The 14,742-nt window shown below is 36.8% G+C and overlaps 1 protein-coding gene across 3 annotated transcripts in view; it reads left to right on the top strand.

Moving 5' to 3' along the window:
• The window catches only part of LOC124613303 (protein outspread), a 760,625-nt gene that overhangs the window by 721,505 nt on the left and 24,378 nt on the right, over positions 1 to 14,742 (top strand). For all 3 annotated transcript variants that reach the window (XR_006979633.1, XM_047142013.1, XM_047142002.1), the window contains exons 18-24: positions 4,618 to 4,852; positions 5,007 to 7,282; positions 7,567 to 7,669; positions 9,304 to 9,513; positions 11,889 to 12,036; positions 12,118 to 12,241; positions 14,416 to 14,568. Coding sequence is in view for 2 of the 3 variants with exons in the window: in XM_047142013.1 (XP_046997969.1) it covers positions 4,618 to 4,852; positions 5,007 to 7,282; positions 7,567 to 7,669; positions 9,304 to 9,513; positions 11,889 to 12,036; positions 12,118 to 12,241; positions 14,416 to 14,568 (3,249 nt within the window). In the remaining variant the exon portion in view is untranslated. The remainder of the gene's footprint in view (positions 1 to 4,617; positions 4,853 to 5,006; positions 7,283 to 7,566; positions 7,670 to 9,303; positions 9,514 to 11,888; positions 12,037 to 12,117; positions 12,242 to 14,415; positions 14,569 to 14,742) is intronic.

Here is a 14,742-nt window from a genome sequence, read left to right as displayed (position 1 = left end):
CTTCTGCAGGGACCTTACACTATATTAGGCAGGTGTACCAGACTCTTTGGCTTTTCAGTGTATAGTGGAACTAGTACATGTATGTGCCAACATCACTGTAATTGACGTGAACAAACTATTAGAAAGAGGAGACTACATGAAGCTTAGAATGAATCTTAACACGAGGAAAACAGAAAATATATTGAAGTATTGCTATTTCTCCATGCATTGACAAGCCTAGTTACCTCCTCAGTAAGTTTCATTCATATGATGAAACCAGCTTTGGGGCATGGTGTTCAGAGGACAGAGAGAGGTAAAACCATTACCCATTCCACTTCTCCTCAGCAAAGGAGAAATTCATCGAAAATTGTCAGTGCACCTGCCCAGATAAGCATCAAGTTGCCATCTAAAGTCCAAATGGATCTATTAAAAGCAAAAGCCCAATCAGTGTGCTAAAACAGGCTGGTTGCAAAGGAAATAAGTGTGTGCTCAGACACTTTGTGATGACAATCAAGGTGTAAAAATAGGGGGGGGGGGGGGGGGATGAAGTACCTACTCCATGTGTGACAGCAAACAATCTGCTATATGTGTGTCTTCCAGAACAAGGAAAGGTCCAGAGAGCAGCAGTAACTTTTTTTATGGCTGCACTGGGGAAGTCACTTCATCATCACCATCTGTTTCCAAAGCATCAAGAAACTGGCCATAGATGTAACTACACAATCTGCAAGTGGTGAATGTACAAGCAAACTGATGCGCTGCTACGTAAGAATCCAGATCTATTCTTTTGTGAACATGACCCTTTATTATTTGTACACAGGAATATCAGGTCTTTAAAAAATAAAACTGATGATCTCAACAATTTTGTTAGAAGTGAACAAGAATATTATATTATGCATTAATGAACATTGGCTAAGTGAAAATTAACTGCAGTTATATGCACCATCAGGTTTTGACTTAGTAATGAGTCACTGTAGATGAATACAAAACTATGGGAGGAGGGAGGGGCTCAATATATGTTTGCAGTGGCATAGACTTAGATTACAGTGCCTTTAGTGTTAATGATTAACATATATGAGGGTTGGAACTTTAATAGTGGCAACTATTTATTTTCAGCTCGTACAAAATATATATGTGTTTCAAAGTTTTGCTGATCTTCAAATTAGTCACCAGCATTGTGTATAATCCATTGCCAGCAATGTGGAAGTCGTATGGTATTCCTAGCAGTGCCAGTTGTGTTGACAGTTTGAGTGGCGCAGTCTATTACCCGATGAATTTGTAGCAGTTCTGATGTGAATGCCATGAAGTGTTTCCTTCAGTTTAGAAATCAAGTTGAACTTACGAGGGCTTAAGTCAGGGGAGTGCAGTAGGTGGTATAGCACTTAGCAGCCCCATCAGTCAAACAAATCAGTAACAGCTTGCACTGCATGTGCTTGAGCATTGTCCTGCAAAATGATGGTCAGGTTCTGCAGAAAGTGTTACCACTTCTGTCTCTAAGCTGGTCGTAGGTTGCATTCTAAAAATGAAAAGTATAGAGACAGAAGTGATGACACTTTCTTTAGGATCTGACCATCATTTTGCTGGACAATGCTCAAGCAAGTGCAGTGCAAGCTGTTACTGATTTGTTTGACTGATGGGGCTGCTAAGTGCTATACCACCTACTGCACTCCCCTGATTTAAGCCCTCATAAGTTCAACTCAATTTCTAAACTGAAGGAAACACTTCACGGTATTCACTTCAAAACTGCTACAAATTTATCTGGCAATGGGTTATACACAATGCTGGTGACTACTTTGAAGGTCAGTAAAACTTTGAAACACGTATCTATTTTGCATGAGCTGTAAATAAATAGTTGCCACTATTAAAGTTCCAACCCTCGTATAAAATGTACTGTTGACAGCAGCAATTTTACTGCTTGTGATAAAACATATAATCTGCATACCGATTGATACTGAAGTATTTGTGTGGCCCTACAGACACTGGTATTACTTTCAGAAATTGCCTAAATAGACGGTTTAAATTTTTGGTGACATAAATATTGACGTAAGACAAAGGACACCTAAACTTAATCTACCTGATGCACTAAGACCACTTGACCTGTAAAATATTAATGATATCTCATCAAGACAATCTGCCTGTCTTAATAATGTAATTACTGATATTGAGGCAAATCAGTTTGAACTGTGGTTGTTCAACACACTTCTTTTTTCAGACCATAAAGGTATCTGGTTTAAATTAAAAGCTAAAAGGCCTGCATCTGACTCCAATGAAATTAAGTACACAGGCTGCTGAATGAGAAGAACACTGATAACTTGAAAACACAGGCTAAAAATGACAAACTGGAATGGTATTCTGCTCCAGAGTACTCATATTGGAAATGCAGTTACATTATTTATCTATGCGCTGTCAGATACATTCAAAACTAGCTGCCCTAAAGTAGTAGGAAAAATATGGGAACTGTCAGAAGACATGGTCTTACACCTTTATGTAACTGGGCCACACCTTATCTACAAAGGCCTAGAATTCTGTTAATGATTTCCTGTGACAAATCAAAGATGAGTCTTGTCCTAATTGTTGTGACTTGGCAAGACAGCCAAGTCACTATGAGAGGAAGCCGAAAGGCACGCGCTTAAGCTCACGCAGGCTGGCGCGAGGTCTGGAATAGTTAAGGGAATTAATAGTAGCAAATAAAGTACGTAGTTGATGTAATACTTAACTTTAATCCATAAGTGGTGTACATCGGTCTGACGGTACAGGCATCACAAGTTAAATATCTATTGATAATGGCGCCTTGCTAGGTCGTAGCAAATGACGTAGCTGAAGGCTATGCTAACTATCGTCTCGGCAAATGAGAGCGTATTTGTCAGTGAACCATTGCTATTAACGTCGGCTGTACAACTGGGGCGAGTGCTAGGACGTCTCGCTAGACCTGCCGTGTGGTGGCGCTCGGTCTGCTATCACTGACAGTGGCGACACGCGGGTCCGTCATATACTACCGGACCGCGGCCGATTTAAAGGCTACCACCTAGCAAATGTGGTGTCTGGCGGTGACACCACACTAATAATTACTGACCAATCTCTCTTTTACCCATCCTGTCGAAAGCACTAGAGTACAGCATAAGCTCCAAATCAGTAAACATCTGTCTGTGAATAACATTCTTAGTGACTCACAGTATGGCCTGAGATATGGCTTGTCAACAGTAAAAGCACTTAAATTTTTTTTTTTTTATTAACATTATTGTAATCTGAATCATGATCATGTGTAAATGCTGTTCTCGTGGATCTCAGCAAAGCATTAGGCTCTGTGTCATAAAATTCTACTAGGAAAAACTCTGCTGCTGTGTTTTTAAGTGCTCGGAATTATCTCTAATCAGATCCTATATGAGTGACAAAAAACAAAGTGTGCAGTTAAAGAATATGATGCTTTGTTACAGCTGAGAAAGACTTAAGAACATTCATCCAGGAAAGTAGGGATTGTCTCAGAGCAGCTAGTAAGTGGTTCAAAATTATTGAGTTGTGTATCAGTCATGAAACAACTGCAATATTTTCTTTAGTTTATATATTACAGATGATGACAATGACTGGACTTTTTAAACTTCTTAGGGTCCACTTTGACTCAAAATTAACATGGAAGAGTCATAACAGTTATCTCTCTTCTAAGTTAACACATGTTACATACTTGTTAGGCAAACTAAGGTCTTGTGTTAACGATAAGCTATTGCTCAATGCATACTATGCCTTCTTCCACACACACACACACACACACACACACACACACACTTGACATATGCTATTTTGTTATGGGAAAATTCCCCTGGGGCAAAAAAGTTTTCGTTTGGCAAAAGAAAGCAACTGATGCATCTGTGAAGTCAGAAATAACGAGCCTTGCAGACTATATTTCAAAAAACTAAAAATACCAACAGTTACATCCTTCTTCATATTAACCTGACTAATAAATACAAAAGAAAATGAATACATTCACAAAATACAACTATCTGTCCATCAACTAACACAGGCCTAAAACAGCAAATCAGTATCATAGTCATCAGACTTAAGAAAAGTCCAGATAGTTACTAATATGTGGGGTAAAAATATTTTGCCAGTGCAGCTACACAGTGTGCCCACCGAGTACGTTCAAAAACACCACACACAAATGGTTTCGAGAAAAAGCATTTTACATGGAAGAAGAGTTCAAAATGTGCCCCAAAGATGATCTCAAGTACAATACAGTTTAAATGAAACTTATATACATGTGAATTTATTGAGTACATCAAGTGCAGTATGATAGGCAATTTTGTATCTGGCAAACAATAATGATGTAAATTTCTTTTACACAGTGTTTATTGTGTATGTTATTTATGTAATTGTAAATGTGTATGTACACACAAGATTTCATTGTTAGCATTTTTAGTGCTTAAAGATGGATAATTAATAAATAATAAATAAATAAATAAATCTGAAGCAAGCTCTTACCAAGCAGTTATCTACTCTTAGACTTAAGGATTCTTTTTCAAATGCTTTGTGTTTGTGTTAGATGTTCCATTACTCTACTATTTTGTGGGTTTTCTTGTGAGTACTGAACAAGCTGTTTTCAAATTATATTCTTTAATATACATATGTTAAGAACTGAATGTTTTCCAGAGTTTTGGAAGAGTGTGATGAACTCAGAGCACGTTTTGAGAAAGCTGTGCAGGAAATTAAAGCGATGAAACGTGAATTACGTGAGTCTCATGCTCTTTATGATGATCTTGAACTTATATGTATTGCCCTGCGGCAAGATGCAAAGAACCGCGAAGAAAATGAGAGGGCACAGGCTGCACTTATGGTGTCACGTATAGAAGATTTAACGTCAAAACTTACTTCTGCTGAGAAACAGGTAAAGGGAAAATGACTTTTCTTTAAGTACTTACTCGTATACATTATTCTTCAAATAACTAGTCACTTCGTAAAGAGTCTAATACTAAAATGTTGTCATTGAAAATATTCATCTTTTTATGAAGTACAAATTCTGATTAATTATTTTTACACAGGTTCGTAGCCTGAAGCAGAAGCTTTCAAAGTCAGACTCCCGAGAAAAAAGACGTTCTCTATCTTTAAAGGGCAGAGAATCATTTCAGATATGTAAAGAACTAGAAGAAAAACTGGGAGAACTAGAAGCAAAAATAAATGCACTGGAAGCAGGACGACCATTCACTGATATCCCTAAATCAGTTAGGGTGTCAAGAAGTGAATCGCCACAGCTAACACAGAAGGAACTGGGTAGCAATGAGAATTTGAAATCTTCATCAGCTCGTCTAAGGAGAAAGTCATTAGATAGTGCAACAAGCTCTGAGCCAATGAAGGTTCTGATTCGTCTGTCTGCACTGGAGTCAAAAGTGGCCAAAGCGACTGAAAGTTTGGCATCAGAGACAGATGATGTAGACATGACGACACAAAGTTCATCACCAGAACATCCAGAACACTCAGGTCTGCCAGTGGAGGTGAGTGTTGAACAAGCAGAAAGTGACAGATGTTCTGAAGCAGAGGTGCGCTTACATGCACTAGATGCAATGATTGCAAAATCAAGAGAAAAAGTACAACAGTGTTTGAACATAATGCAGACTTACAGAGAGTCTGTTGATCATTCTTCAGTGTTAGATTACTTCTTATCCTTAGAATGTAGGTTGTCAGAAATTAGAGATATTCTGCAGCAGTGCAACACACAGTACTGTGAGAGCGAACCAGATAGGGTATTTGACTCTGAGGAAGTACAAATAATTGGAGATTCTGTAAATTTAGTAGTAAGTCAACTAGAAAATGTTTTGAGACAGAAGTTGTCAACACTTTTTGAAAAAAGAAAGTGTCTTTATGCCAGTAACCAGTTAGACTACAAAGCATCATTAAATCTTCTTGCAGAAAAACTGGCTTATGAAACAGTTATAATAAGCAGGGTACTGCAAGCTGTTTTAAAAAGCAAAGAAAATTTTTTGGATTTTAAAAAGTGGGTAGTTGACAGTGAGATTCTGGAAAGTAGTAGGCTAATATCAGCTCTTAAACTGAAGTTAAGTGGTACAAATAACTCTGGTTACAAAAGTTCACAAAGCTCCCTTGAACATCTTACAAAAATTCTTTCTGAAAGATTGCTTGTACAGGGGACTTTAGCTCTTTCTGATGCAGTTCAGTCAAAAATAGTGAAAGACACTGTATGTTCTGGCACTCAAGATACACATATCATTAATATACTTCTGCAGAAACAGAACGATCTTAGTATGTGTGTGAGAAAATACAAGGAAGAGAAAATAGATGAGTTAGCACAGTCTTTGGCATATGAGACTTTGAGCCACACTGATGAAATAGTTGAAGCAAACAACTGTAAACTAGAAGATAAGAAGTTGAGAGAAGCTTGGACAGTTGCACAGGAAACAGTAAATCATGAACTTATACAAGCTGAAATATCACATGTTGCGATGAGGTGCAGTCAAGCTTATGAATCTAGTCTGACAGCAGAAAGGCAAGCCAGTTTTACCTTTATTGGAACACAGCGTTCATTTTTGGAACAGTGGGCAGAAACGGTTGAAGAAATTTTGAGGAAAGAAATGGAAATGGGTATTGAAGAGCTGACAAAGAAGTATGAAGAGTATATAATAAGATTGAAACAGAATAAAGATACTATAAAGAACCTTAATCACAGTCAAAGCACAAAAGACTCAAGAAAATTGTTAGCAGAACTTGCAGATGTGATTGCTAATAAAGCTTTAATTGATGCTAGAATTAGTGTAATTGTGCAAGAAAAATCTTCTTCAGTAGTAGATAGATCACCTCTCCCACAACAGGTGGAAAACAGTGTCACAGATTCAAATGTAGTACACCTTTTAGACAGTGAACCAATTCTTGCTAGACTTCTGGATTATGAAACACCCGAGACTAATGTGAAACTTGGTTCAGAATTTGAATTCTTATTTCACAAATTTTATTCTGAGTGTCAAGGATTACTTGATAGTGGCTCCAGTGATAAACCTAACTATCTAACTGGCCAGAAGGCGAATCAGGAATCTGTTCAAGAAGTTCTTAAGGATCTTTATTACCTGGAAAAAGATCTAGAAGTTCTTCGTAATCATTTAACTTCTCAGGAAATGTTGTGCTCAGCTGAAATTGATGCAGGATATCAACATTTGACAGATGTGGAAGATTGTGATATGGAAGTAACTTGGCACAGTGTGTGTAGTAAATGTTCCGCACTTCGAGAACAGGTGGCCAACTTAAATAGGTACATGCTGCATGAACACCAGTGTTCGAAATGCATGGAACTACAGGAACAAATGAAAAGGTAAGACCCAATTATTCATCAAGAAAAATAAAATTTTGTATGATCAGTTGATAATTATGTAAAAATTGTACATTGCCTAACTTCTTCACCAGATCTACTGACATGCAGCTTGACTGTAAATTATGATGTGTATTATCTTTCATACTTGCATTGTAATCTGCAATGTATGTTATTTACATCAAATCATATAAAGTAGTAATAAATGCAGGAAGCTGTAGATATATACCTATCACATGGTAGTCACAACCATTACAGTTATTTTATTGTACTGTTTCTTGTCTCAGGCTTGAAGAGATCCACCAGGAAAGTGTATCACTCTTGAGAAAGTCACATCAACAGGAAATGGAAGCTCTAAAAGCAGAGTTGGAGCAGCAACAGCAGGCTCTTGTAAGAATTATTCAAGAATTTATTTTATTTGTAAATTCATTGTTAAAAGATCACAGTAAAAATTACCACTATTCCAAATATAAAACTTCCTGGCAGATTAAAACTGTGTGCCGGACCGAGACTCGAACTTGGGACTTTTGCCAGGCAAGTGCTCTACCAACTGGTAGAGCACTTGCCCGCAAAAGGCAAAGGTCCCGAGTTCGAGTCTCTGTCCGGCACACAGGTTTAATCTGCCAGGAAGTTTCATATCAGCGCACACTCCTCTGCAGAGTGAAAATCTCATTCTGGAATTCCAAATATAGATTAGATTGGTGATGAGAAATGTTTGCCAGGCCTACTTTCATCAGCTTACTGGTCACACCAGTATCACCTCACCAGAAATCTTCGAGAAATTGTATCCTTTTGATTCTTGTCACGTGCTATCCCCTTGAGCCACTTTTTCTGTAGATTTCCTTTCCCCTACCTTAATCCAGAATCACATCATAAATTTAGTACCTGTTTTTGTTTTTTACACTATCTGTGGTTTTAATGTCATCTGAAGCTCATTTTTGATTGTGTTGTTCCACATCTACAGTGTTGATTGTTCTTTCTGTTGCACTGTTGCCTAGTGTACATATATTTATTTTCCTCTCCCTATGTCGTATCAAACTTCAGTAAATGATGAATAATGTGTTCGTAGTACCTGTTTTGTTACAGAACATCTGTTTCTTCATTTGTTTCTTTCACTTATGTAAAGTTCATGATAGGCCAGGTAAAACATAAGAACTCCTGTACACATTGTTGTAGTTGCTAAATAATGTCATAAGCTTTATTGTTACGTACTAGATGTGGCTGATAGTTCGACCACTTAATTACTCTCAGTTCTGTGGTTATTCTGATGACCATGAGAGACAACTGCAGAATCATAAAGTATAAGATTTTCATAATTCCTTTGTCCCCACCACCCACTACCCCCTGCACACACATACTACAGGCTTAAATTTCTTTACTTGATGACAGAAGTTCCCTGTGCAGTACACATTGAAAATGAAGGAAATTAATGAGTTGCTGGCATTAACTTTTTACTGCAAACAGTAAATGTGGAGATAAGCTCTTTGAACAATAACAGCACAGTATGTTTGAAGTAGTGTAGAGTGTATTGAAGGATGCTGAACAGTGTGTCATGAAGTGTCCACCACACACTATAAGGTGGCTTGTGGAGTATAGATGTAGATGTAGAAATAATGTATTTTCTTTTTAACATCACAGTTTTAGTTATAAATCTGCATGTAGGCAACCCTTCTCATACATCACAAATAAAAGATGTGATTTTTAGACAATAGCAACTGATCTCTCTCTCTCTCTCTCTCTCTCTCTCTCTCTCTCTCTCTCTGGCCTAGAATGTGCCATGTCAAGAAGTTTAGCAGTCTTCATATCTTACAGACTTTTTTCTTCTCTCTTTTTGTCTATATGCTATACAGTAAAAAATGAAATGTAACATTTATGAAATAGTGGTGTGAGAATTGGCTTCATCAAGCTGTAAATGACTTGGGTTTTTGTGATTTGCTTGTCATATTTACTTCTGTTGCAGATTAAAGTGTTTCATTTTGTTATTAGAATTATACTTAAAAATAGTTATTATATGTTTCACATAGATTGCTCAACATGAACATGAGCAGACACAGTTAAAAGAAAGAGCCCGCCGCCTTGAACGTAGGCTTGGTACTCTGGACTCTGAATACACGCAACAGGTGGAAAATCTCAGAGCTGCATATCAAAAAACTCTAGCAGAAGGACTTGAAAGGGACATTGAGGGTGAGGAGAACATCAGGCAGAGATATCAAGCTGAAATTGAACACCTCAGGGTAAGACAATGATTTTCTTTTCTTTTTACCATACAAATGAGTTCGTAATGTTACTATTTGAAGAATGTATTTGATTTAATAGTGTTCACCTGGAGTATCAAGCAGAACTGTAATCTTGGGTTCAAATCTCTTGGAAAATTTATTATAGTTTGTGTGCACACAGTTTTCTGATGTTTCTGTGTTCCAGTAAAGTACACATGAATTACCACGTAAATTTAAAAGTAAGGTGTACATAAAGCCTGGGAACACTTTCAATTATTTATTGCACAAGAACTAAACACTGTACAGTTGTCATACATATTGCATTTTGAAGAGAGACCCTGAAAGATTTTCTTCATGTATACCACCACAGCGTAGTTTGGTAATTTGTCGATAGTCAGCGCTAATCACAAACGTGGCTCCACATTCACTTCACTCACACTGGGATGTCTGCTCGCCATGTTTGCAATTAGTGCTGACTATCTGCAAATTATCAAACTACGCTGTGGTGGTATATATGGGAAAAAAAACAACCTTCAGGGTTTCTCTTCAAACTGACATAGGTATGATATTTGTACAATGTTTGGTTCTTGTGCAATAAATAATTGAAAGTGTTCCCGGACTTTATGTACACCCTGTATTATCTGTAAAAATAAGCAGCTGGTAGCCATTCATCGTAAAGATTGAAAGACTTTGATTTCTGTGGCTTTGGATAAATATTAAACAAGTGTTACACTGATCAAAGTAGTGTTGGTACTTCCAAAATATTCGTATGGAATTGAGCTTAAAATCTTTTATGCCCTTCCTCTTTTTATTATACAAAACTACTCAAATTAGTGGTTGCTATGAAAATAGTGAAAATAACTGTTGAGAAACATCACTTACTCCAGAGCACATCATCTCCTTTGTCGTATGTGAGCTATAATTGTCAATCATTTGTTCTTGTAATGGAGAAAATTTGTCTGAAAGTACAACAGAAAGCATATTATGTATTCAGCCATATAACTGGCCAGTATTCAATGAGTAATGAAGGCAGCTTTTGGCAGAATATTTAGATGGAGCAACTTTTTACCAAATACTAGTGTACATATGATCCCCAGACAGACATAATTGAGGAGTATTAATGCATAAAAGTTAATCTGTACTGACCAGGATTATCAACCACAAAAAAAAACCACCTTGAATAAATCGCTATGAAATGTCAAATTGAATTGAGAAATAGGTATTTTAAAAAAATATGGTACAGTGAGCCATCCTTCATCCTGTTTCCAACAACATGTTCCATTTTTGTATGGCAGTCATCCAATAAAGGCTCGTAATTATGTTGTGCTGTATACTTATATTGTTGAACATAGTCTGGGGAACATTTTCATTGTGTTATCCTCAAAATAAGTAAGAAGAGTAAGGCATCAGATGACATTGTGTAGGTACTCTAAGGCTTCATATGACATAAATTTTTTTCTTTATCAATAGTGGTGTCTTCTAAATACACAGTGCCCTTTTAATGGCGATGGCCATAGCAGCAGGTGAATTTCTTCTTCCCCTAACCACTCAGTCATATAATTTGAAACTTCATAAACCATCTGTGAGTGAGTGAGGTCCTGTGCTGCTTAAAACACTACACCATTATTCAGAAGATAAAGTTTCAAATTTTTATTCTGTCCAAATTTATGTGTTCTTTGATTTTCTTGTATTACTGAACTGAAATTCAAGTGCAGTTCCTCATAAAAGGCCATGGCGTATTTTCAACAAAATCTTTCTAATTGTTTATAGGATGCTGAACTCTATTATTTTTGTTTTAGAAAAGTTCTGGTAGAACTGAAACACTTTTGGATTAAAGGAGACTGCTCACTAGAAAGCAAGGATGTTGAGTCGTCGATAGGCACAGGCAAAAAGAAACTTCCTATCTCTTAGAATAATCCTTTTTCGGGCCAGACCACAAAAAATTCTTTTTTGAGCTAGAAGGACATGAGGTAGAGAGAGAGAGAGAGAGAGAGAGAGAGAGAGAGAAGCAAACATTTTCTTATGCACCTACAAGGTGCCAGCTGTGTGACCAGCTGGCATCTTGTAGGGGGAAAAGATGCAGTAATTTGTGGCGAACGCAGAATTGTTCTGATGTATGCACATAAGGAATTCTAGCTGCAAGTGATAATGCCATAGCATGGACTACTTCAGCAGTTACATCATAAGCAGCATGAATCACAGTGTAAAGTTTTGTTGCTTGTTAAGCAGCATTTTTATTAAATAATTACCTTCAAGTGAAAACACTTCCTATCTCTGCACCCTCTTTCACAAACTGAACATCTTGTATGTATTGTATCTGTATGAAACATCAAGGAAGACTTGATTTCTGATTTTAACATAGTGCTGTAACATTCCATCTGTTGCTCTAACAGGCTCTGTGTGAAAAAGGATTGGTTGCAATGGAAAATTCTCACAGACGTATAATAGCTGAATTGGAAGAGAAACACCGTCAGGAATTGGAACAACTGCGGCTGGAAAAGGAACAGGCACTTGCTGAGGAAACACAGGCCACCCTTGCAGGTATGCATTAAAACTAATCTTGATAGATGCTTTATAATATGGTAGTCAATTGTGTGTTAAATAACCCTACCAATTTTTCAGCCCTAGATGCTATGAGAAAAGCACATGAAACTGAAGTTCAGAAAGAGATTGCAAAATTTAAGTCTGAATTCATAAAGAAGATGCAGTCTACACACGACATTGGTGCACTTCATAAAGAGCATGAGTAAGTCCAAACAATTTCTGATTAGAAACTGCTTTATAAAGAACTGCATGCAGCTAACAAGTGTAGGAAAAAAGGTATAATAGATCATTTAGCATTGTAGCAAGTACAAATGTTATGTTTAAAAGTTAAAAGATGGTGCTAGAACCATAATTTCCAAGCGAGTAAGCGGGGAGCAGTATACCATGATTGCATAACAGATGACTTTGAAACAGTCTGTGTATTTTCCCTTTTTGTAAATGTTTTGTATGTAGCTTCATTATGCTTCTTCTTGTATCACTGATTTCAGAATTTTAGAACAAAGTTTGCTTTTCACCAACCCCCAATGAAATAAACAGTCTGAATACAAGATAATTTGAGATGAAGATTAACCCAGTCAACAGGTCTAGGCAAACACCCTACCTCCCACTGAGATGGGAAAAGATCATTCTGCCTTAGTTATGGATGGGGTACTGCCTTGGTGCACATGACTGTCTTCCATGGCAAAGTGAAGTTACCAATTTATGCCCTTGCACTCAACCATTCTGCAGTATACTGACAATGGGGCAACTCTAAATTTATGCCTCTGTATATTATTTTCGATAACCATGAAATGGTGCATGTTTTAAATTACAAGTGGTGACTTTTAACAAGAAAAGGATAAACAAGCATGGTTTCAGCATGTTGTAAAGTGGTTGAGATGATTATTTAATAGTGACCAGCCAGTTACCCACACCCACACCCACACCCACGTTAAACTATTGTGCCATAAGGCTTGGTTTTGGCGCCTTTGCTATTTCTTGTACTTAGAAATGACCTCTCACTCTGTCAGAGTACATTCAATGGATAAATAGGTGCGAAAACTTGGAAGTGTCTGCTAACTGTGCATTCGATAATATGGTGTACTGGTTTAGTGTAGTGAATTCTCTCTAAATGTCGAAAAAACTCATTAGGTACAATTTCATGAGCAACAGAAAGAACAAGAGGATATAAATATAAAATGTAATGGACAACAAATACAGCAAGTGGACTCTAAAAATCCTTGGTGTGTACATCGGTAACAAAATTAATTGGCCCTGCCATTTCCTAGATCTGTCAAAAAGACTTCATTCCACAAATTTTGCCATATTCACAATTACTTCATCTACACACTATGATGGCACCAGAGCTGCATACTTAAGATGTTTCAATACTTTGTTGTCTTGCAACATAAACTTTTGAAGTAATCAGCTCTTGCCAGAAAAAAAGTTCTTGTTACTCAGAAGAGAGTTATAAACATAATGAGTTGTGTTGATCCAAGACAGTCTTTCAGGAATCTGTTCTGGAAAGTATAGGATTTTAGAATGACATCTACTTTTCTACTGTGTATACTTCATTAACAAAAACAGTGGCTTTTCAAAACCTTGTTACATGTTGTGGCCATTATATGAAGTTGGTCACAGTACAGAGGGCAAAACATTGCTTTTACAGTAATCAGACAAATCTTACCCTTGTGCAGAAAGGTGTAAATTACTCATGCATTCAAGAACAAGTTGATACATCAATTTTTAAAATTCATTCTACTCATTTAGGGAATTTTTTTAGCATAAATGAGTGTACATTTGTGTAGTTTAATTGTAGAACTTGAATGTCCTATACTGTGAACATAAATATAAATTTTTTTTTATTGTAAAATATATCATATTGATTTACAGATATCAGGCTATTAGTACTCTGAACATCTCATGGTGTATATGTAAAAATTATTGTTGTGTTTGTTGTACTATGTACCTTACTTATTCTCATGTATTATGATTGGTCATTAGTTGATATGAGTATCAAAAATCTAGCATATTGTACGGTACTGTATCTGTTGTTGCAAATTTTATTAAAAAATTCAGTTCTAAACATTGCAAAAAAACACTAACTTGTACTGTAACCTAGGAACTGTAATGCTATTGGAATCAGTGGAACTCGTAATAAAATAAACTATTATAGATTTTTTAGACATATATTTTCTTTCTTTTACAAGGGTTGTGTTACTGTCCTGCATTTTAGCTGTATGACCATCACACGTGTCATATAGTGCTCAGATGAAAGAAAAATTAGGTTCTGTACCATACTAAATGGCAGGGAGACTGTTATCAAAAGGAGGAAGATAGTTTCCATAAACAGTAACAGTGCTGTAATTATTCTTATTAATGAATTTTATATTGCAGGGCAGAGATGGAAGAGATAAAGAAAGAAATTCTGTCACTGTCCGAGAAGTATTCGATCAAATGTGTTGAGTCAGCAGCACTAGAAGAGCAACTGAGTGTGGCTAACAAGCAGCTTGCTGAAGCACAGCAACACATTCTTCAGCTGGATGCAAGGTACACAGTAGCTTCATATGGTTCTGCTCATAAGATACTGTGTCAGACAGTAGTTACACATGAGCAACTGAATTGGAGACTCATATCTAGTAACAAGTAGCCCATGTTTCCAATCTGATTATGGTGAAAATCTGTTGTGTCATAGAATCAATGAGACCCAAAGCTGTCCTTTCT

This window comes from Schistocerca americana, chromosome 1 (genome assembly GCF_021461395.2).
Source record: "Schistocerca americana isolate TAMUIC-IGC-003095 chromosome 1, iqSchAmer2.1, whole genome shotgun sequence".
Taxonomy (NCBI): Eukaryota; Metazoa; Arthropoda; class Insecta; order Orthoptera; family Acrididae; genus Schistocerca; species Schistocerca americana.
This window is presented reverse-complemented; position numbering and strand designations above follow the sequence as displayed.